Here is a 24,510-nt window from a genome sequence, read left to right as displayed (position 1 = left end):
CATCCCAAGCGTCATCTTCCCTACTGAGAAATAGTAGCGCTCAGGTACCTTCGTAGCATCAGGTATGCTTACTAACACGTGTTGTGTAGAATGAAATAACCTTCTTCATGTTTTCACATCCCACGTGCTGCTTTCATGTGCACAGCTTTCTCTCCGGCTTGCCGACTAGACTCCTGGGAGTTGGTTCTGCTATCCCATGCCCTGCTGAGTACCGTGAAAGACGAACCTTTGGAGTACTATCAACAAATTGTACTGAAAGTGCTTGTGATTCCAGTGAATTTTAATGAATTTATTTTAGTGGAGGGAAAGCATCACACACAACACACTATCAATAGGACAGAAAAAAATCAGGCAAACTTTTTATGTCATCTTCAGTCTGTAAGGTCCCAGCAAGCTTCCCATGCATTACTGTTCCCACACTTAAGTCTCTCATTAGCTGTGAATGGGTGTCCAGGACTGTGAGACCTCTCCCGCTTTCAAACTCTCTTGCTCATCTCTTTTGTTCTGAGGTTGTACTTTTGTAAGAGATTCTGATGATCAAAATTGAATTCTGATTGGAGAAGACTTCTTTGTCCCGGACACAAGCAAGCAGAGGATGAAGACTTTCTTTCTCATAGCACAGACATAAGGAAAAAGGTTTGTGACAGGGCTCGAAGGGTCGAGAACAGCAGGAGTCAGGCCTGGCCATTAAGTGAGCAGGTGTAGTGGGGACAGAAGTTCCTTCTAGACAGGACAATGAGAAAGTGGGAAAGAGGTGGCAGGAGCCAATGCATTTAGGTACTTGGATTCCAGCAAGTATGCAGTTGTGGGGAAAGCAGTCAGTTAGGAGGGATGGAATCTCAGTGACGAGTACATTATCTTTGCAGATGTGAGCTGCATTCAGAACTCAGGGTTGATCTCCCCAGTGAGCCTCAGGGCCTTCTCGTAGTACATCAGGGCCTCGGGCATGTTCCCTTTCAGCTTGTGGACTAACCCAAGGAGGCTGGTGCTCTCCACAAGTCGAACATTATTTTTAATCCTTTTGTTAGCCTCTTTCTCCAAAGCTATGAGTATTTTCCTCCAGGCATAGGACGTTTCTTCTATTTTTAGACCTTTTAAGTAGTGGGTGATGGCCTTGTCCTCTGATTGTTGATGAAATACCTGGTAACGGCCATAGCGGTAATGAATGTCCTGTTCTATGTGACCCCTAAGGTTCTTCATGTTCAGCGCCTTCTGGAAATTTGCCTCAGCTTCTTCATATTGCCGAATTTCTGCCTGCACTTCAGCCATGCAAACATAAGCCATCTCATATGTGGGCCTCAGTTCCACAGCCTTCTGAAATTCAGAAATGGCCCGTTGTGCCATTTCCTGCTTTCTGCCCTGCTCACCAGGCTCAGTCTTCAGTTGCTTCATTTGTTGCCTGTAACAGAGCCCTATTTGGTAATGCAGGTAGCCAGAGTCAGGTGATGTCTGCAAGGCCTTGTGTAGGAGTTGGAGAGCTTTGTCTATGCAGCCTTTATTGCGGTAATACTTGGCTGCATGACGAAAGACATAGGTTTGACAGGATGTGCTGCTGAGGGCTTCTTCAATGAATCTTTCTGCTTCATCTGTTTCTCCTACACCCTGAAGTTTCAGGGCAAGATAAACTTTAATATATGAATCTGCTGGATTTAACCTGACAGCCTTCCTCAGGGGTTCTAGAGAAATAAAATTGTCATCAATGTCTTCACGATAGGCGGCGACAGCATAGCCAGTGTTGTATTCGGGGTTTTCAGGCTCAGCTTCCAAAGCTTTTGCAAAGCAGCCCATGGCTCGTCTATAATTCCGTCCTCCACACTTCAGCAAGGCCCAGCCTTCTTCACAGTGCATCTCAGCACACTCCATCTTGTAGCGGAAGGGACTTGCAAATTCCTTGCAAGTATTCTCCACCTTGTCCAGGTAGGTCTGGGCTTCTGCCAAGCTGCCCATGTGATAATGCACCCAGGCACAGTTGCCCCAGGTCACCAGGATTCTCTTGCCCAACTGCTCTCTCTGGGCCAAGGTTTCTGCTTCTTTCAGGCTCTGCAGAGCTTCCTCATGCTGGCCTTTCAGGTGTCTCACATAGGCCTGGAGGTTGTGCATCCCCACTGTGCTCATGATGTCTAGGAACTCGACCTGCTCTGAGATTCTCATTTCCAAATCAGGTATGTCAATGTCTTCAAAGAGCAGTTTCCACGTGAAGTGACATTTCAGTTGAAGCAGATTCTTCTTGACCTGATCAGCACCAGCATTCTCTCTGTGAGAAGAAAGCAGGAAGATTTTTCATCTGCAACATGGCCAGAATCTGACACCAAAAAAGGCATTTTACAACATTCTTGCTTATTTCCTGGAAATCTAATATTTTGCCCATTTAGAATTTCTTGATATCTGTTTGTTACAACGATCTCTCAGTTCCACTTACTAGAACTGCTGGAGGCTTCTTGAACATGCACATCCATGTACGTGTTTTTACAATCTTACCTTTTGAGTTCATCCATTTATTCCAGACTGGCCACAGTCACAGAGATACAGGTCCACCCACATTCTTGTCAGACTCTTGCTCTGAGATGTGGAACTCGATTAAACTATTGCCCCTTCCCCACTGTCTTTGAGGACAATGTGTACAAGTGCCTGCCACCTGAGCTGACCTAAATAGGATATGGTCGTGGGTTCAACACTAAGTATTGATCATTGCAGGTCCTTCCCTTTTCATCTCAGACACAAACAGCTGGTATCCTGTCAGAAATAGGGTGACTCAGAACAAATAGACATGCTCTCTGCCTTAGGACAGCCTTGTGACACTAGTGATATGATTTTTTCTGGAACATTTTTCTCTGGGCATCATAGGTGGGAGGGGTGACTCAACTTAGCTGTCCTCTCCTAGGGTTACAAGCAATCCCTGCATTCTAAACATGCATCTACACTTCATGTGCTTTCTTGTCTCCCAATAGAGCAGGACTAGCTCTTTTCTAGAGTGCATCACTCATGCCTCAGTATCACACTGTGCCCATCCGAGTAATGGGAATGACATCAGTATTTCCCATTTCTCGTCTTTGGGGAGATTAGTGAGGCTAAACACATGGATATGTTATAAACTCTACAGTAGTTTCCTGGTTTTTATCAGTGTGGAGAGCAAGAAATAGATTTGAGTCACTCGGTGTAACATGATGGCCGACTTGTTGGGGTACCTGTCCTACCCGGTACCCCACCTCCGGCAAGTCCCAAATAAAATCACAAAGAGGACTCCATAAGATTATAAACTTATTGGCCCATTATGTCAGGCTTCTTATTAGTCCTTGTAACTTATATTAATCCATTATCATTATCTATGTTAGACACAGGGCTCAGTACCTTTCTCAGTGTGACAGCTCACATGTTGCCTCTTCCGTGGTCTGGGCAGGAATGGAGGAAGGCGCTTTCTCCTTCCTAGCCTTCTCCTAGTCTCATTGCTCCGCCTCTACTTCCTGTCTGGTTGACCTGCCTATACTTCCTGCCTGGCCAATCAGCATTTTATTAAAATACATGATTGTCAGAATATAGACAATTGTCCCACACCAACTCGGGTTTTGTAGGCACCCACAGCAGCAGCTCTGAGTCGGTCCATGGCTAGATGACAATAGGCCCTTGTCCTGTTGGTAGTTATCCGCCAGAGGCCAGAGATGCCATAGTGCTTAAATCAGCTGTCTTTGGCTTTGATCTGATCAGATGCCAAGAACAGCAGTAGGAGGTGCGATACCCTGTTAGGTCTTTCCAATAAAGGAACACTCTAACTTGGAACCCTTAAGTGTCGACAAATAGAACATCACAGCCATTTGAAAACCTCATGAATCAGCCAGGTGGACTCACCAGCAAATCTATCCCCTATAGGGATATCCCCCTGTCTATCCAGATGTTATGATCAAAATTCTGATGACTCTGGGTAGCCTCCATTTCTGGACTCAATGTCTACTGTAGGAACTCCGTCTTTTCTCGATCGGTTAAGTTCCCATAAGATGTCTTCTTTCTCAAAATCCCAGCTATGGTTCATGAACACCAGTTTTAAATACTACAAGACCAGAATACAGCACCATCGCCTCAAAGGAAGCTTTGTGGGATAGGCTAAACTGCTAGAAAATCTCCAAGATGGTTCTGTAATTAAAGTGATTTTGCATACAAAGAATTGAAATAACTACAAACCTAAAATAATCAATACATTATGGCACTAGCACGAGTATTCCTATGAGAGAAAAAGGCATATAAAGCATGGGTGACGGCATTACAGAAAGACGTGGGGCTGAACACTGATAGCATGGTAAAGCCCTTCTGCCTACAGGCAGCTATAGGAAAACTCCATGGGCCCAGTGGCTTGCACAACAGAACTTTGGGGGCTCTATCTACTTAAATAATATATCTTTTTGCATAACAATCCCAGTTATCCCTCCTTTTGTTCTTCCCCCTACTGCCCTTCTTTCTACCCTCCATCCATTCCTCAGAAGGTAAGGCCTTCCTTGGGGACTCAACAAAGTATGGCATACCAAGTTGAGGCAGGACCAAGACTATTCCCCCTGTATCAAGGTTGAATAAGGTAGTCCACCACAGGGAATAAGATGCAAATTTACAGTTCATGTACCTGAGATAGGTCCTGATCCCACTGATAAGGAGTCTCACAATAGATCAAGATACATGACTGTCACCCCACATTCAAAGAATCTATTTCAACACAATGCAGGTTCCCAACTATCAGTCCACAGTCTGTGAGTTCAACTAGCTCGGGTCAGCTGTCTCTATTTTTTTTCTCACCATGCCCTTCACCTCCCTCCCCCAGTCTTGTTCATATGATCCCTCCTCCCTCTCTTCAACTGAATGCCAGGAGTTCAGCCCAGTGCTTGGATGTGGGTCACTGCATCTGCTTCCATCAGTTACTAGATGTAATGCTGTGATGACAAGTCGGATAGTCAGCACTAAAAAGAATGACATCTTGAAATTTGCAGACAAAAGGATGGAAGTAGAAAAAGCATCCTGACTGAAGTAACCCAGTCCCAGAAAGACAAACACAGTATGTACTCACTCATAGTGGATATTAGATGTAAAAGTTAGAATAACCAGACTATAATCCACAACCCCAGAAAAGCTAGGTCAAAAGGGTAACCCTAGAGACAAACACTTCAGAGTACCAGTAAAAGAAAATGATTAAGAGCTCCGAGGTTAACTGGGGCATGGTCGAGTCAGGCAGGAGATAGAGAGGGAGAGCAATGTACGAGACATCTTCATAGAGGGAGCCTTAATTGAGTTGGAGAGAAATCCGATGCTGGAGAAATTGTCAGGAATCCACAAGAATGATCCCAGCTATGACTCTAGCATAGTGGAGAGGTCATCAGAATTGGTTTTCCCCTTTACCAGATTAGTACCCTAATTGTCACGACATCAAATAGCCTGCCTGTATGGCACCTCACCTGATAGGTGTTTCTTCCTGACATGCAGAGGACCACATTCCTGCTCAATCCTCATGTAGTCTTTCCTGTCTGTGCAATGAACTCTGACAACTCTTTTCTGTTTTCTTCCCCTTCTTGTAAGAAAACCTCCCAGTCCTGTAGCAGAAGAGCCCACCCTTGCATCTTCAGCCAACTTTAATCATCTCCCTCTACCTTTATCCATAGATAAGTACTATTCTTGAGGCTGATTTGGACAGGGACACAGTTTGGACATTAGTATAGTAAATGATTTTGACTTCTTGATTTAGCATCTCTAAGTTGTTGATGTGAAGAAAGAGTTTCTTTTGGGCAGATTTTAAGTCTCTCATACAACTGAATGCAAAAAAAGAGTAGGAAGCATATACAAGTATAGTTTAGCCACCATTTAAGCTGGAAAACGCACCCACGAGAAAATGCAGCAAGAAAAGTTTAAATTGTGGCTTTGTCTAGGAGCACAGGGCATGGCACGGAGCCCCAGAATTTATTCCTCAGTTTTCTCCACCTTTCTATAGTTGGTGGTCTGTGGCCTGTCTGTCATGTGTGTTTGAGCCGTCTGTCCCTGTTATCTGTGTGATTGTGTAAAAAACCGTATGTGCTCAGGCACCATTATTAACTTGGTTTCAAATCTGGCAAAAGTTCAGTCTCTTTGAAGGTTAGAGATACTTTCAGAAAAAAAAAAGAGTTTAACCTTGTCTCAAGGCATTCTGACAGGGTTAAGAAAAAGGGAGATAGAAAAAGAAAAAGAAAACAACACTTTCCCAGCAAATGTAGAGGGTTAGAAGTGACCATCTGGAAGCAACTACTCTGAGACAGGGGCTTTTGCTTTAGAGAAGCACACATCTCAGTAAGGGACCAGATGGGTAGATGCCCCTCCCATTTTGGGAATCTTACAGTCTTTTATTAGTTTTGAATGCCATTTCTATACATAAGACCAGAGACAGAATTCACCTCTAAAATTTTTGAAAATTTCATTGGCTTGAATGACCAAAGATGAGCTGAACAAAGATGATAACAATGGACAGGAAACATATAGATCAGATAGGAAGAGTCAGTGAAGCCTCAGTGATACACAAAGAACAATGAACAACCAGGAGAGTGGGGACTGGAGAGCTGGTATCTCCCAGGCTAGGTTGAACAGCACCAGATGTTTTACCCTGATATTATACATAACAAGAGTCAGTCTAAGGACTGGACAGATACACACACACATATGTTTATATACATGCACACATTAATAATCAATGAAAAAAGGAGGCAATTATTTTGAAGCAGAGTAGGAAGGGTAGATATGAGGGGCTTGAAATAGGAAAGGAAGATAAAGGGAGAAAAGTAATTATATATTAATCTCAAGTATAAACAAAAACCATGTAGAAGAATACATTAAAATAAATTAAGAACAAGCATAAACAAATTTTTAAAGCAGTCATAACGATCAGGAAATAACTTTCTTTTAGGGGTTTCTTCTAAGTCTTGTTGTCTCCATGCTCCTCCTTTTCACATGGCATTTAAATTGTGTTTGTGGAGGGGGTGCAAATGCCAAGGCCCACCTATGAAGGCCGGTGGACAGCATTAGGCGCTGGTCTTCACCTGCTTGTTTTCTGAAGAGAGACAGTGGTCTGCAGCTCTTCTCTCAGTAACAGCACTGAGACTGCCATTCTCACGCTTGCTTGGCAAGCCCTTTACCCCCTCAACCATCTCTGCAGCAGCAGTCTCAGTCTCTGAGGGAAACAACTGTGATGCTTCCTTCTCCTGTCACACGGTATGTCAGACCTTACAGAGAGATGCATGAGATTGTGGTCTCAGAGACAGCGTCATCAGTGACCATGAACGAAGCCTCTTGAGTAGAAACACTGACAGCCCTTCCTTCCCTTGGCTTCAAGCAATGGTCAGAGGATGCTCAAAATGTCCTAGATGTACCAATCAGCAGCAGAGACAGGGCCCTTTATTCATGCCGTATAAAGTGTTATGAGCCTCATGGTCCAGTGCTCTTAGGGCTTATCCCTCATCTCACTCGTCCATTCTAATTTTCAGAGCACTGTTTCATAATAAAATATTTCTGTTTCTGTTTCTAATCATGAGCCACTGGCTGAGTTGAATTGATGTTGGACACAATTATTTGGATATTTGAGAAGTGCCTCTGGGAATGGTTGGCAGTTGTTCCTGTACTCAACTCTTTACCAATAACATTCGGTAAACCATGTTAGAAAGAGATAAAAGCAGAATTTTTTTTTTGTATCTCTGTGTCTGTCTGTCTGTCAGTCTCTCTGTCCCTCTCTCTCTCACTCTGTTTCTTTCTTCTTGTTTGTCTTTGTCTGTTCAGCGGCACAAAGTCCTTGTCCCCTCAGATGAGCACGAAGGAAACCAGCAATGATAGACATGTAGGATTGTTTCTTCACTAGGAGAAACGTATAGCTTGCTTTTCCACCCTGAAGGCTGGGAATAGAGATCATTAATAGCCTGGGGATTGTACTCTCTGTAGAGCCAGGGCATACAATGCTCCCACAGCAGGACCAGAGATGGCCAATAGCTAGGTGACCTTTGTTTTATTAGTATGGTCAAAGTCTCCCCAAGCTCCCACATCAGGGAGGGAGGTGGCTAATGCCCAAAAATAACCTCTATGCTATCTGTATTACTGACACCTCACAAGAACATTCAATGCGCCCTTAAGGCTACACATAAAAGCTACCTCTACAACCCATCTTATTAGAAGTACTTGGAGTTGAGATCCAGTGCAATTGTGCCTCCCTGTGGACAGGCGCTTGTATTACATCAAAGAACTTTTTTTTTTTTTTCAAATTCAACTGGGCTTAATTTAATATTCTCACAACAAACTGCTCGGGGTCAGACTCTAGTGAAAAGATCAAGAATAAGAATATAAAAATGCATATTCCAGAAATACAAATGCAGAAATAAAAAATTTAATGTTGTAAGTCTAGGAAAATGAGAACAGACTGTCAGCAGCTCTCTCAGCAGCCTGAGGATGAACTATTAACAAGGGGTTATTTTGCTTTACAACCCATAGCTCTATTTACAAGGCCATAGCATCTCTCTGCAAACTGAGAGCTACCCTACGGATATCAGCTGGGTCAGCTTTTAGGAAACAGATATATGACCTCTGGGGTAAGCCTTATCCTTGCTACAGCATCAAAGGGGAGACCACAGGGCTTCAGTAAACAGCACCTCAACATCCCAAGGAAGACAGTATAGAAAGTATAAACACTGGCTAAATAAAAACCCCCTGTTAATGGAGAGTGTAAAATACGGTAATCTGTATCACAGTTTTACTGTAGGAGATCCTTCTGTCTATGTGTTGCTTTCTTCAGTTAATGAATAAAGAAAGGGCCTTGGCCTTTGATAGGGCAGAACTTAGGTAGGCAGGGAAAACAGAACTCAATGCTAGGAGGAAGAAAGCAGAGTTAGAGAGCAGCCATGGAGCCGCCAGAGTCAGACATGCTGACTCATTCCTGCTAAGCCACTGCCACGTGGCAATATACAGATTAATAGAAATGGGTTAAATCAAGATGTGAGAGTTAGCCAATAAGAAGCTAGAGCAAATGGGCCAAGCAATGTCTTAATTAATACAATTTCTGTGTGGTTATTCCAGGGCTAAGCTAACTGGGACAAAGAAACAGCCTCTCCCTAAAACAATTGGCACTTCAACGTGGTCATCAAATCTACATAAAACCTGAGAGGGCTTGAAAAAGGAATTCTAGAAGAAAAAAATATAAATATACATAAAGTTTAACACAGCTTTTTGCAGTTTGCTGGTGGTGTTTCATAGCTGCTTTGAGGGAGATTTTACTGACTCAGCAGTCACAGCAGGAAAAAAACCGGCCTTTTACCTCAGCCTAAAAAAATCCACCTCTGGCTGTGGTCTCAGCTAGCTGATAAGCTTTTGAAGCCCCATAGAGATTTTTTATTTTATTTTTTACTGGATTCCTGTTTTTGGAATAAAGGTTATTTCTGGTTTATTAGACTTTGGTTGTCTATCCCCACCTTTACATGACCCCGTTGGACCCAACATTGAGAAGTGTGAACAACACTAGCTGACGAAGGTGTGTTCAACCACATTCTTTCTTGCCTCATCAAACCATTACTCTGCTGGCCCTGGCCTTTGCAGAGAGCTCAGCATTTCTTCTTTTCTGATTCTTTTTGTCTCTGTATCTTAAAGAACTAAATACATGTTTATTTCTTATTTTCCTGGGTACGTAGAAACGATGGGCATTTTTCTACAGGAAGATTAATTATGGTCCAGGGACATCAGATTCAACCCTGCTATTCTTTGATTTCCCTGCCTACGGCAACCCACAGTTGGAATTAGATATGGTGCCCATACATTATGGAAAATAAAGACATTGACATGGTAGCTAAGAACACTCTGAAATCTGGACACCTTCCATCCATGGAGATCTGTCTTGACTGGTAGGCTCACCAGGATCCTTTGGGGGAGCTGTGCCCTAAGGAGGAGATACGTGCACTTGTGCATCAGCACTTGCAGCAGGAAAGCTGAGAAGCACAGAAGCAGCCGTCATTTGTGTGGGCAACAGGGACAGAGAGCAACCTGGATCCCAGTGCCTACGTGCACTTGTAGATCTCAGCATCCAGCCTCCCCTGTGCACTTGGAGATCTCAGCATTCAGCCTCCCCTGTGCACTTGGAGATCTCAGCATCCAGCCTCCCCTGTGCACTTGGAGATCTCAGCATCCAGCCTCCCCTGTGCACTTGGAGGTCTCCAGCCTTTCGCACACTGCAGGCATTCATTTGCAAACCACAGTCCTAGCCACCTGCTAGAGTCATGGTAACTCTGGACCCAGGCACAGCTTAGTCACTGACCCTATGACCATGACTGTCACCTGACAGCCCTTAGTGTCTTCTGCCCTCTTGTTTATTTTATTCCACAATTTTATACCTCTGTGTTTTCTGTATTTTGTCTCATCAACAACCGAAGCTCACAGCCTCCTCCATACTCATGCACTATAGATGCTTCTATGTGCAAGAACAGAAAATAGTTGCCTATGGAAGAGATGATCACTGTAGCCCTAAATTTAAGAGAAAACAACTCTACTGTCTGACATTTTCAACCCAAAAGGCAATATCAAACATAAAAGCAAGAGACATTTACATAAAAAACTTTACATGGAGCCAGCCAGTGTTGTGTATGCCTTTAATCCCAACACTCAGAGGCAGAGGCAGGCAGATCTCTGTGATTTCACGATGAGACTGGTCTACAAGAGCTAGATCCAGGATAGGCTCCAAAACTACAGAGAAACCCTGACTTGAAAAACAAAACCCAAAATATCCAGAAACCAAAAAAATAAAAAAGAATCCAAAGTGCCTACTACTTCTTTATGTTTTATATATGTATATGATTGTGAATATACATACATATATGCATAAATTCCTGGGGCAATTTAGTGTCCTGCGGGAAAAGATTTAAATATCTCTCATCAAGTAGAATAGAATTTCCACATTTTTGTTTTTTACTAATGGTCAGAAAAAATAATGTGTCCTGTCTTGTGTTAACCCAGCCAGGGATGGGTGAAAAGCACTTGAACCAGTAAGCTTAAACAGCATCGCAAAAGATCCTCTGGGAGTAAGTTGGGTCCATTCCAAGGGCAATGAATATGTAGGGTTAGGAGATGGGAAGGAAGACACTCTAAGCAACTTCTCTCTTTTAGTACTCTAAGTACATAGAGTGGTAACTTATTGTGTTGTAGGAGGCTGCGTGTTCTTCCCAACTGCCCAGAACCAAAAAGACCACACAGACACTGTATTAATTAAATCACTGCTTGGCTCCTTACCTCTAACTTCTTACTTGCCAACTCTTACATCTTAATTTAACCCATTTCTAGTAATCTGCATATCACCATGTGGCTGTGGCTTACTGACAAGATTCGGACCAGAGACTGTCTCTGGTGGAGTTACATGAGTTCTCTCTGACTCTGCATTCTTTCTCCTAGCATTAAGTTTGGTTTTCCCCACCTAGCTCTGATCTACCCTATCACAGACCCCAAACAGATTTAATTAATGGTATTCACAGCATATAGAAGGGAATCCCACATCATTATTTTACTCCTGAAATTCTCATTGGTAACTGTCTCTCTCTATGGGATGAGCATGCTAATGTATCACCCAGGGATTTGAACTACATGTCTGAGACAGCCTTAAAAACTCTAGCAAGTATTCTTTCACTCATCCAGCCCCAGGCCCACATTATAACCATTGAACAAATTCTCTGGGCCATCAGTACAATTAGCATCCTTGTTCCCTTTTCAGTAGTAAAAAGAGAGCCCATAAGACATAACAAAAGAATGTTAGCAGACTTAGTGAGACCTGGCCACAAGCAAATGTCTGTGTCCTGGGTTCACTCAAACTGCATTGCAGGGGAATCCTTACCCCATGGTGGCTGTGAAGGTGGCTGCGGTTCTTTGGGTTTTCACCAGGAGAGGACTCTTCAGGATCCTTCCTTGGTGCTCCGCTCTCTTCTGGACTTTCGCACCAACTGGACTTCTCATATATAAGCTGGAAACAGTGCTATAAAATGAGGTGTGGTGTGGCACACACCAGTAGGAAAATGAAACTGGAAACTGAAACAAAGCCTTCAGGTTTCTCGTCAGCGAAACTGTGGACAACCAGGGATTGTCCTTCTTGCTCTCTCCTCTGAACTGATGGGGAGAAGGCTCTTGGATAGACTGACTTGTCAGTTCCACTGTCTGTCCAGAGAGAGACATCCCTGCACCAGGGATGTGATGCTGTTACAAAGGGGTTGATGAAGGCGATGGGAACATAAAGAACCAGACTGCCATCTTCCCAATTATTTTTTCATCAAAAGAACTGAAGTTCTGCAGTTTCCTTGGAAGTGAGACTATAGTCATGTTGATTTGATGGGATGGAAAAAGGGAAGTTTAGGGATAGCAGAGTCTATTTGCAAGTTGGTTCCTCTACAGTCCGGAACTGGTCCAAACCACTTGGTTTGCTGTGTGACTTTCCTTATCAACTTCTGCAGATTCCATCATGACCTTATGTATTCTATTGCTGTGATGAACACCATATCCAAAAACAACTTGGGAAAAAATGTTTATTTGACTTATACTTAAAGATCACAATCCAACACTGAGGAAACTCAGGGCAAGAATTCAAGGCAGGAAATTGAACAGAAATCATGGAAGAATTCTGCTTGCTGGTTTACCTACTAGTAAATGTACAGCTAGATATCTTATAGAGACCAGGGCCACAGGCCTAGGGATGAACCCACCCACTGTGGAACAGGTCATCCAAAAGCAGGTGAGACGCAAGGCCAAATCATACAATTTGCCCATAAGTCATTCTGATGGAGACAGTTCTTTCCAGATGACTCTAACAAGTATCAAGCTGAAAATAAAAGATATCCAAGATACGATGCAAATAGACAATTGCATCTTTTAAATTGTCATCAAAAAAGCATAACAAATTTGTTACTGCATGTAGCCCCATGTTGGGCGCCATTTGTAACATGAGGGCCGGCTTGTTGGGGTATCTTTCCCGACCGGTACCCCTCAGCCAGCATGCCCCAAAGAGAAATCATACACAGGACTCCATAAGATTATAAACTGATTGGCCATGAGCTCTGGCTACTTATTAGTTTTTATAACTTATGTTACCCCATTATCCTTATCTACTTTAGCACATGGCTCCATACATTTCTCAGCTGGGCAAATTACATGCTGCCTCTTCAGTGATCTGCGCAGGAGTGAAGGAATGGCTTCCTGCTTTCCAGAATACTCCTGTTCTCATTGCATCACCTCTACTTCCTGTCTGGTTTACCCACCTATATTGCCTCCCTGGCCAATCAGCGTTTTATTAAAATATGATTAACAGAATACAGACAATTCTCCCTCATCATTTCCCTTTTATTTTTTAAACAAAGGAAAGTACCCATAGTCCATTTGTTGGGAATGTGGGCGTAGTATTTCAGGTTACTTCCTACTGGTTGGGGGCGCTGATGATCTTATGGGGACCTAAAGAAAATTTAGAGTTATAATCAAGTCCTGACTGGAGTATCCTGTGAGACCTGATCATCTCAGGCAGCGCCTTGAATCCATTCTGTATGTAGAACTCAGACATCTGGGCCATCTGTTCCTACCGGAGATTGCTCAGGTGGTCTCCCTTGGCCAAAGATGATTTTTCTTAACTCTGAATAAATCCAGAGCCTCTCATTTTCTGTGGAAACACAAGCAAAATCTCTTCTCCAAAGTAACAAACCTTTTGACTTCAGTTTTGAAGCCAAGGTATTTTCAAAATACCTATCTCGGGTTAGATCAGCAGTATTTATAAGCAACAGTCCTTTATCAGCTGTTGCTCCTTCCTCAGCATTCAAACAATTCAAAGAGAACATAATAGCATACAGTATCAAGATTCTCTGTTTATTTTCCATCTTTATTTTAACCTCTATTTCTTTTATTTTTACTTTTACTTTTTGAGACAGGTTCTCTGTATATCTTTGTCCTGGAATAACTCTATAGACCAGACTGTCCTTGAACTCACAGAGATTTGCCTACCTCTACCTCCCCAGTGCTGGGATTAAAGGTGTTTGCTACCACACCTTGAACTCACAGAGATCCATGTGTCTCTGCTTCCCCAGTGCTAGGATTAAAGGTGTGTGCTACCACACCTTGAACTCAGAGATCTATCTGTCTCTGCCTCCCAGGCATTGGGATTAAAGGTGTGTCCTACCACACCTTGAAGTCACAGAGGTCAACTACCTCTGCCCCTTAAAGTCCCAGAGGTCAATGTACCTCTGCCTCGCAGGCATTGGGATTAAAGGTGTGTACCACCACACCCTACATCTCCCTTTCTTTCTTTTTTATTTTTAATGACTTTAACCTTTTAGCCTGCATATATTTTTAACACATAGTAAACCATTTAGAGGTTTTCTTCCTATTTGAATCTCTCTTTACTGTATATCTCTCTGTTTCTGACCACATGAGTCTTTAAGGAGAGGACTAAAACTGTGGCTTTTATGGCTGGAATTAGCCCATTCCTTAGCTTTCCAACGTCGTGGCTGAGGTACCAGCCAGAGCTGTGTTCACTGCCACAACTCTATGGCATTTCAAGGTCCTTGAAAGCAAGCTGCAGCATTCTGCTCACAGACCACACTCAGTTGGACTGCCTGCCTGAAAGAGTCAGAGTTTGCTCTGGCAGGACAGCCGGCATTTTACAACAGCACAGCTTTTTTTCCTGCTACGGCTGAAAACCCAAAAATCATGCGTTCAGCTTTTTACCAACACTGTTTAAGTGTTTAGTGGCAGGACCTCTTAAAGAGCTGCAAGGTTTTGCCGCTAAAGCTGAGTCAGGAAGCCTCTCTTAGATGGGAGTGTTTGCTTTCCTCTAGCAAGCAGAGCAGACCCGAGAAATTGCTGCTACCAACAAAACATGCTTTACTTTATTTCCCAAGCTTTCTCAAGCTTTCTGTGGATTCAGTTATCCACGTCTGGGCACCATATGTAGCCCCATGTTGGGCGCCATTTGTAACATGAGGGCCGGCTTGTTGGGGTATCTGTCCCGACCGGTACCCCTCAGCCGGCATGCCCCAAAGAGAGATCATACACAGGACTCCATAAGATTATAAGATTATAAACTGATTGGCCATTAGCTCTGGCTACTTATTAGTTCTTATAACTTATGTTACCCCATTATCCTTATCTACTTTAGCACATGGTTTCGTACCTTTCTCAGCTGGGAAAGTTACATGCTGCCTCTTCAGTGATCTGCACAGGAGTGAAGGAATGGCTTCCTGCTTTCCAGAATTCTCCTGTTCTCATTGTATCACCTCTACTTCCTGTCTGGTTTACCCACCTATATTGCCTCCCTGACCAATCAGCGTTTTATTAAAATATGATTGACAGATTACAGACAATTCTCCAGCATCAACTGCAGTTGCTTTAACTTGATATTTTTAGCATATAAATATTGAATGAAGGTATTTATATAATTTAGGCTATGGCACCTAAAAAGGGCTTTCCTTGTATTTCTCTAATAAGCTGAAAGTCTTGTTGGTTTTTCAAAATGCCCAGGACTGTGAGACCTCTCCTGCTTTCAAACTCTCTTCTTTGCTCATCTCTTTTGCTCTGAGGTTTAAGTAGTGGGTGATTGCCTTGTCTTCTGAATTTTGATGAAATAGCTGGTAACGGCCATAGCGGTAATGAATGTCCTGCTCTATGTGCCCCTGCAAGGTTCTTCATGTTCAGCGCCTTCTGGAAATTTGCCTCAGCTTCTTCATATTGGCGAATTTCTGCCTGCACTTTAGCCATGCAAACATAAGCCATCTCAAATGTGGGCCACAGTTCCACAGTCTTCTGAAATTCACAAATGGTCCGTTGGGCCATTTCATTCATATTGCTCTGCCTTCTGGGCTGTTTGTTTCTGGATGTCTTCAATTGGATTATTTGTTTCTTGTAACAGAGCCCTATTTGGTAACGCAGGTAGCCAGAGTCAGGTGATGTCTGCAAGGCCTTGTGTAGGAGTTGGAGAGCTTGGTCTATGCAGCGCTTCCTTCGGAAATACTTGGCTGCATAACGAAAGACATAGGTTTGACAGGATGTGCTGCTGAGGGCTTCTTCAATGTGTCTTTCTGCTTCTTCTGTTTCTCCTACATCCTGAAGTTTCAGGGCAAGATAAACTTTAGTATATGTATATGTTGGATTTAACATGACAGCCTTCCTTAGCGGTTCCAGAGAAATATTATTGTCATCACAGTCTTCACGATAGGCGGTGATGGCATAGCCAATGCTGTATTCAGGGTTTTCAGGCTCAGCTTCCAAAGCTTTTGCAAAGCAGGCCATGGCTCGTCTATAATTCCGTCCTCCACACTTCAGCAAGGCCCAGCCTTCTTCACAGTGCATCTCGGTATCCTGTAGCGGAAGGGACTTGCAAATTCCTTGCAGTTATTTTCCACCTTGTCCAGGTAGGTCTGGGCTTCTGCCAAGCTGCCCATGTGGTAATGCACCCAGGCACAGTTGCCCCAGGTCATCAAGCTTCTTTTGTTCAACTGCTCTCTCTGGGCCAAGGCTTCTACTTCTTTCAGGCTCTGCAGGGCTTCCTCACGCTGGCCTGTCAGGTGTCTCACGTAGGCCAGGAGGTTGTGCATCCTCACTGTGCTCATGATATCTATTAGCCCAACCTGCTCCAAGATTCTCATTTCTTAATCAGGTACGTCAATGTCTTCAAACAACAGCATCCTCGTGAAGTGACAGCTCAGCTGAAGCAAATTCTCCTTGACCTGATCAGCACCAGCATTCTCTCTGCAAGAAGGAAGCAAGATGATTGGTTATGTGAGACACAGCCAGAAACTGACACCACGGAAAACACATTTTACAACATTCTTGCTTATCTCCTTGAAGTGTGACATTTTGTTCCTTTAGAATTTCTCGATATTTTTTCACATCAATCTCTCAGGTCCGTTTATGAGAACTGCCAGAGACTCCTTGTCCATGCATGTCTATGTACTTGTACTTACAGACTTAGCCTGCAAGTTACTCCTTTCAGTCGTAACTGGACATGTTCACACAAGTAAAGACACGCAAACATACATGTCAGACTCCTGTCCTAAGGTTTGGAACTCTACAAAACTATTTCCCCTATACTTATGTCTTTGAGGACAATGTGTACAAGTGCCTGCCACCTGAACTGATCTAAATAGGACCTGTCCATGGGTTCAACACTCAGTATTGAGGAAAAATCATTGCAGTGTGGCTCGAGAGAACCAGAAAAAAACACCACCAACCTTTGGAGGTTTGGGGGGAATTTTCAGGACTTGAGAGTCTGGAAAAGGTGGAGAGAGGGTCAGTCAATTACTCAGTTGTCTTGGGATCTTTCAGGTCTCTATCTCAATTTCTGACTTCTGAGTTTTTATTACATTAGGTCATCTTTTCATGTGACATCTACAATGCCAAAAATAGTAGAATACAGGTGTGCTACCTTGTATTGCCCATAACAGTGCAAACTACCATCCTTCCCCAAAGGGTGAGCCAATGGAAACAGACAGTCATCAAACAGTCATCTAGATACCTCATGGATCAGGTTAGCTCCCTGGTACCGGTGCCTCCATCTATAAATGCTATGGAGATTACAATGGAGATTACACTAGGCACCACTGATGGGCTCCTCTTCCAGGTTCCTCTTATGCTAAACCATAGTGTTTCCTAACCTTCCTAATGCTGCAACCATTTTTTACAGTTCCTCATCTTGTAGTGACCCCCATACATAAAATAATTTTGTTGCCAGCTTATCACTATAATTTTGCCTCTGTTATGAATCATATTGTAAATCTGGGTCATGCTCCATGTGGAGCATGCCCCAGATGGAGCGTGACCCACAGGTTGAAAACCACTGACTTATAGAAACCTTGTCTTCTTCTTTCAGTGAAGGTCCCACTTATAATCCCACAGTGACTCTTTCTGAAGTCCCCTTCTGTGGTGCATTAGCATCAGTTCTGCAGACTGTAAGAGCCGAACATAGCACCACTGACTCAATGGAAGTTTTGTGTGACTGTGAGCGTTGACTCAGTGGGTCCTGGATTAAAGTCACCTTAGTCTACAAACCTCTCTAGCTCAAATCCTATTTCCTTTGCACGACACTAGTTTAATTGCTGGTGCAGGAGAATTATCTGTATTCTGTCAATCATATTTTAATAAAACGCTGATTGGCCAGGCAGGCAGTATAGGTGGGAAGACCAGACAGGAAGTAGAGGTAATGCAATGAGAACAGGAGAATTCTGGGAAGCAGGGAGGTTCCTCTGCCACTCCTGCGCAGACCACCGAAGAGGCAGCATGTAACTTGCCCAGCTGAGAAAAGTACGGAGCCATGTAAGGCTAACATAGGTTAGAATAATGGGGTAACATAAGTTATAAGAGCTAATAAGTAGCCTGACCTAATGGGCCAATCAGTTTATAATCTTATGGAGTCCTGTGTGTGATTTTCCTTGGGGTTTGCCAGCTCTGGAGTACCGGGTGGAACAGAAACCCCAACAAGTCGGCCCCTCATGTTACAAATTGCAGAAGTTCCCTGAACATTATTCACTTGAGGACCGTGGAGTGCATGGAATAGGACAAGGACGATGACTGAAATGATGTGATGTTTGGTCAAAATTTGTTTGCCTCTTTTACCTGTAGAAACTATAGAACCATGGAAAGATTCCCAGTCAGTGCAAACCCTGACTTCTCTTTCTCCACCACCCGGGTTCTTTCAATATGTATACCTCATGCAACCGTAGTAAAAGAACAGGTTAGGGAACAGAGAGGTTGCTTCAACCATATATGGAAGCTGTCATTTGTCTCCTTAATGATCAAACCTTTGGAAGTGAAATCTCTCAGCAGCCTCACGATCTTCCATCACCCCTGCCTCCACTTCCTGCTACCCTTTCCGGGCACATCTATAGCCTCAAGCCCCACACACTTTTAGCCTTGGTAATTGTAAACGTTGTCACTATCTCTGTAATCAGTCATGTCAAGAATGCAATGTAAGTGGAAAAATGACCCAAGAAGGGCTGTTGAACTTGTGGACATCAGTCACTGCAGCAGAGAATACGGGAGACAGTTGGAGAAGGGTCGATTTTGTCCAAGGGATCAAAAAAGCTCGACATACACAATGAACTGTAAACTGTAAAATTATTTAAAAGACATTAAAATGGGAAGCGATGGAATGAAAACCCATGCTAATGAGGTGGTGGCAGCATTCATATGGCTCATTAAAGGCCCATGATGGGAAAGCTGTTCCCTCCTAGCCCATGTTAGAAGATCTACCACTAGGTGGAGACCTACCCGTGTACCCACCATTGAGAGCTATTGTAGTTGGGGAGGTCATACATCAGGCCAATGATCTGCCCTGGAAAGGCAAGTTTACCTTCAGTCTGGCTGAAGAAATAAATTGCAATAAATTATCCTGGAGCCCCCTTTTCAGTCCATTTCTAAATCTGTTTAAAATGGGACTATGTGCTCTAAGAAGGTACACTGCTTTCAGCTTCTCAGTAAGACCATCCAACTACAGATTGCATCTAATTACAGATTAGATGCAATCCCTATCATAGGAAAATGACATTTTTTTGACATGAAGTCTTTACCCCCCCCACACACATTCTATGATATCTTTAAGGTCTTTCCAATAATAGAGCCAAATTTTAAAACAGAATTGGACTCACTATAACCTAAAATAATCATCACATGGTTCTAACATGAGTTCCACTGTAAGAATACAGGGTTACAAAAAGACCTAAGAGACAAAACACTGAATGTATGGCTGTGTCCTTCTGCCTCAGCTCTATAAAATAATCCAATGGCGCAACTTTAATCCCAACACTCAGGAGGCAGAGGCAGGCTGATCTGTGTGAGTTCAAGGCTAGCCTGGTCTACAAAGCAAGTGCTAGGACAGCCAAGGCTACACAGAGAAACTCTGTATTGAAAAACAAAAACAAACAAACAAACAAACAAGAACATAAAAGAGAGAATCCAATGAACCCAGTGGCTTACACAAGAAGAGAACTTTGGTGGGTTTTTGTTTTTGTTGTTTTGTTTTTGTCTTTGAATCATCTTAGCTAGTTATAAATCTCAGATTACATTGCCTGCCCCTATAGCCTCTCACCTAGCAGGTATTTCTTCCTGACTTGCAGAGGCCACAATCCTACTCCATCATCACGCAGTCTTTCCTGTCTGTGCCGTGAACTCTGAGTGTGCGTGTGTGTGTGAGAGTGTGTGTGTGTGTGTGTGAGTGTGTGATTGCAGTAACACTTAATGGAAACAGAGGTCATGGATTTTTAAACAAGAAAAGAAGAGTATTATGTGGGGATTTCAAGGAGGAGAAAGAAAAAAGGGGAGGGAAGGAAAACATAACTCAATCATAATCTCAAAAATGCAACTAAATCATAACCTCAAAATAAAATTATTTGGAAGATTAAGAAAAGCAAAATCAAATATACAAAGAAGTCATATTTATCAATATTTAGCGGTGTTTTAGGATCTTGTTTAAACTCTGTCCTTTCCTCAGTACTCCTTTTCCTGTGACATGTACATTGGATGCTCATGCGCGCTCATGTGTGTGTGTGTGTGTGTGTGTGTGTGTGCACGTGTGCTTGCATGAGTGTGTGCATGCATGTGTGTGTGTATGCACATGTGCATGCGTGTGTATGTTCATGTGAGTGTGTGTTAAGGCGTGCTACAGCCAAGGCATGCATATGAAGGTCAGAGGACAGCATGTCACACTGTGCTTCACCTGTTGGTTCTTTGGGAAGGACAGATGGTGGTTTCTTTTTCTTCTCTCAGTAACAGCACTGGGGTTGCAATCCTCGTGCTTGCTTGGCAAGACCTTTACCCACAAGCAATCTGCCCTGTGCTATTTTAAATCTCCTAGGGAAGCAATTGTGATGCTTCCCCCTTCCTTTCTTATGACATTTCAGATCTTATGGAGAGTAGCTTGAGATTGGGCACCAAAGAGAGACCAGCAGCAATGACCATCAACGAAGAGAAACTCTGGCGGAACTTCCTTTCCTAGGCTTCAAGTAGCAGACAGAGGATGCTCAAAATGTCCATGATGTATCAACTGGAGAAGAGACAGGCCTCTTTGTTCATGCCATGTAAAGGGTATGAGTTTCGTGGCCCAGTGCTCTTTGGGTTTATCCCTCATCTCACTAGTCCTTTCTAATTTTCAGACTTCTTTAAGGAAATGTCTCTATTTCTGGTTCTAATCATGTGGCCCTGGCCCAGTTCATTGATGCTGGACACAATGACTTGGATATCTGAAAAGTGTACCTGGGAATGCCTGGCAGCCGTGCCTGCCTGGACTCAGATTTTAACCTGTAACATTAGATGAGCCAGGCTAAAAAGAGACAAAAGCATAAGCAATTTCTGTTCTCTCTGTCTTTATTTCTGCCTGTTTGTCTCTGTCTCCCTCCCAAATAACGTAAGGCATGGTTATCCCTTCTTTCCAGAGCACTTAGGAATGATGGACAGATTTCTGTAGGAAAATTAGTCATGGCCCGGGGACAACAGATTGAATCCTGCTTGAATTTGCTTCCCCTGCCTACAGCAGCCCACAGCAGAAATTAGAGATGGTGTCCTCACATTATGGGAAATAAAGACATTGTCTGGGCAGCTAAGAACACTCTGAAAACTGGACACCAGCTGTCCAGGGAGAGCTGCCTTGACTGGGAGGCTCAGAAACAAACTCAGGAAAGCTGAACAGCACAGAGGCAGCCGCCATTTGTGTGGGCAATGGGGAGAGAAAGCAATCAGGATCCCACTGCCCACGTGGTTGCTCAGCATCCCCTGCGCAGCTGGAGATCTCCAGCCTTTCTGACACTGCAGGCACTCATTTGCACACCAGCCCCAGCCACCTGCTGGAGTCATGGGAACTGTAGACCCAGGCAGGGTTGGTATATTGACCCATGACTGTCACCTGACTGGTCCTCTCCAGCCTATTGCCCTCGAGTTACTTGGGATCCACACTTTTCTACCACTGGGATTTCCGTATTCTGTCTCATCAGACAACAGCTGCTCTCCGTCTCCTGCGCACTCATGTACTATTGGTGATCCTCTGTATAAAGACAGAAGAGTAATTGCTCAAGTCAAGAGATGCTCAGTGAAGTCCTAGAGTCCATGAAAAGAGCTCCACTGAATGGCACTTTAAAACCCAAAAGGCAATTTCAAACATAAAAAAATCAGAGCCATCCACATACAGAAGACTCCACTCAGTGCCTAGTATTTCTTGGATATATAATAATATATATTGCATATACATTGAATTTATATACTATATGTACATATAGTTTCATGTATAATATATGACCATGTATACTGAGTTTCTTGCGGTTAGGGGGGCACTAAAATAGCTCTTGTCAGAAGAAATTGTATTTCCATATTTTTGTTTCTTAATCTTGGAAGATAAAAAAAAAAAGAATGTGTCCTGTTCACTGGTTAAACTAACTTGGGATGGGTAACAAAGCACCTGGCACTCCTAGGTAATCATATGTCTCTATGATATATATTCATCCTAAATTCTCCCCTAGGTATTTTGAACTACATGTGTGAGACAGCCTTAAAATCCAAAGCAAGCTTCCAGTCACCCATCCTGTGTGCCAACAGCACTCCCATTAAACAAAATCCCGGACCCTCAGGACAATGAGTGTCCTTGTTCCCTTTTCAGTAGTAATAAGATTAGCCAGAGGACAGAGCAAAGGAATATAAGCAGACTCCGGCAGACCTGGTCACAAGCAAATGTCTGTGTCCTGGGTTCACTCAAACTGCAGTGCAGGGGAACCCTTACCCCATCGTGGCTCTGAAGGTGGCTCAAGTTCTCTGGACTTTCACCAGGGCAGGACTCCTCAGGCTCCCTCCTTGATGGTCTGCTCTGTTGTGGACTTTCACACCCTCTGGGCTGGGCTGGAACAGCTCTGGGGGCTCCTCCAGGGCTCTAGCCACCAGCAGGAAACTGAAACTGAATGTGGAAAGTGAGACTAAAGCCTGTTGTTTTCCTCCTACAGGGAAGCTCAAAGCAAGCAGGAATTGGCCTTCTTGCTCTCTCCCCTGAACCAATGGGGAGAAGGCTCTGGAACTGACTGACTGCAGTCAACTGTCCATGACCAGTAGGTAACACCTACATTATTGTTGTTATTATTATTATTATTATTATTATTATTATTATTATTATTATTATTATTTTATATGATTCTTTGAAGTTGAATCCAGTATCTATGAAAACCTCAACGTTTTCCAAGAGTTCTGGATTTTGATAGCTACTTAAGCGCTCAATATGTTTAATGGAGAGCAGAAAGAGTTTGCTGTTAATTCAGAGGTGTTTATTCCCACGACATTTCCAGAGTGAGCAGCCTGTCTGCAATAGACACGAGCAGATGCTCAGGCATCAAGTGGCCTGAGTGAGGCCAGAGGCGCATGGCAGATGTGAGCACAGAGAAGGGCCAGTCTCCTCCACTCTGCGGCCACACCCCATTTCCATCAGTTAAGGGTGCAAGCTCGGGTGACATAGCCTCACACGCTCTTGTTTCTGGGTTTTGCTTGGCAAAGAGTTGGATCATTATATTATTTGAAGGTAGCATATATTGTTATGAGTTTTGGCCTGGATTTAGACGATTCTTCTCTGAGGATCCCCAGTGAGTTGATAAGCTAGAATCTTTATCTTTGAAATCCCAAATGTTAGGAAATGCCTCTAGAGAAACCAAGCTTGATTAGGTGGTACCCACACCTGTCCACTTCTGTCTACTAGCTGTTTTGTTTTTAAACCTCAGTGTTTTCCTTAAAATTATTTTTATTATGTGTACATGTGTGTCTGTGCATATGTCACATATGTGTGAGGCCAGATTAAGGGAGCCAAATGTCTAGGATCTGGAGTTACAGGCTGTGAGCTGCCCAATGTGGTTGCGGAGGCCTGAATTCCAGTCCTCTCTTAACCACAGAGTCCTTCAATCATCCTTTCTTCCTTCCTACTTTCCTTCCTTCCTTCCTTCCTTCCTTTCTTCCTCCCTTCTTTCTCCCTTCCCTCCCTCCTTCCTTCCTTCTGTCCTTTTAACCCCTATTTCTCTGCCCTATTCCTCTCTCCCCTCTTCCTCCTCCTCCTCCTCTTCCTCCTCCTCTTCCTCTTCTTCTTCTTTTTCCTTTTGAGACAGGTTTCTTTGTGTAGCCTTGGTTGCCTTGAATCTCACTTTGTAGATGAGGTTGGCCTCTAACTCAGAGATATACCTGCTTCTGCATCCCAAGTACTGGGATTAAAGGCATGCACTACTACTGCTGGTCCTAATATAGCTTTTTTTTTTTCGGTAAAAAGAAACATCTGCCCTCCCATGCTAAAGGCAACAGTGGTCACTAAAACGAAGAAATGAGGTCAACTTAATTGTCTATCATTAGGGGAGTGGAGAGACTATAGGAGGATTTCTGGTAGTCAGAAAAAAGTGGAATTCCTCAGGACCTTGTGAAACTAGTTCCTATCTGCCAAAAAGCAGTCATTTCCGTCACCTGGCAGAAGGGACATATGGCTACCCATGGCACCATCAGTGTATCAAAGCTCATTCTGGTCTCTAAACACCA

The 24,510-nt window shown here is 43.4% G+C and overlaps 1 protein-coding gene and 1 pseudogene across 3 annotated transcripts; both read right to left on the bottom strand.

Annotated features, from left to right (window-relative positions):
- Positions 1–262: 262 nt before the first annotated feature.
- On the bottom strand, positions 263–22,871 carry LOC146893636 (antiviral innate immune response effector IFIT1-like). 2 transcript variants are annotated; one of them, XM_087907984.1, is made up of 2 exons: positions 22,736–22,871; positions 263–2,254 (listed from the first exon to the last, which is right to left on the bottom strand). In XM_087907984.1, the coding sequence occupies exons 1-2, from the start codon at positions 22,738–22,740 to the stop codon at positions 880–882; spliced, it is 1,380 nt and encodes a 459-aa protein (XP_087764110.1). In that variant the 5' UTR covers positions 22,741–22,871; the 3' UTR covers positions 263–879. The 2 variants fall into 2 exon arrangements, with proteins under 2 accessions (XP_087764110.1, XP_087764109.1); XM_087907983.1 differs by lacking the exon at positions 22,736–22,871 and adding an exon at positions 11,843–12,361.
- Positions 12,508–22,876, bottom strand: LOC148121339 (antiviral innate immune response effector IFIT1 pseudogene; annotated as a pseudogene). The gene is made up of 2 exons (XR_015738363.1): positions 22,736–22,876; positions 12,508–16,725 (listed from the first exon to the last, which is right to left on the bottom strand). The product of XR_015738363.1 is annotated as an antiviral innate immune response effector IFIT1 pseudogene (transcript).
- Between the last annotated feature and the right edge of the window lie 1,634 nt (positions 22,877–24,510).

The sequence above is a fragment of the Myodes glareolus genome, chromosome 7, assembly GCF_982192425.1.
Source record: "Myodes glareolus chromosome 7, mMyoGla1.1, whole genome shotgun sequence".
NCBI lineage: Eukaryota > Metazoa > Chordata > Mammalia > Rodentia > Cricetidae > Myodes > Myodes glareolus.
The sequence above is the reverse complement of the archived record's forward strand: the minus strand, read 5'-3'. Positions and strand labels throughout refer to the sequence as shown.

Excerpts from the sequence above, each read along its gene's own strand:
- LOC146893636 (XM_087907983.1), bottom strand. The coding sequence starts at position 12,177 with ATGTCTCTCTCTGGACAGACAGTGGAACTGACAAGTCAGTCTATCCAA. Across the intron at positions 2,255-11,842 it reads ACCTTCACAGCCACCATGGG|AGAGAATGCTGGTGCTGATC; the intron begins GTAAGGATTCCC and ends TTCTTCTCACAG.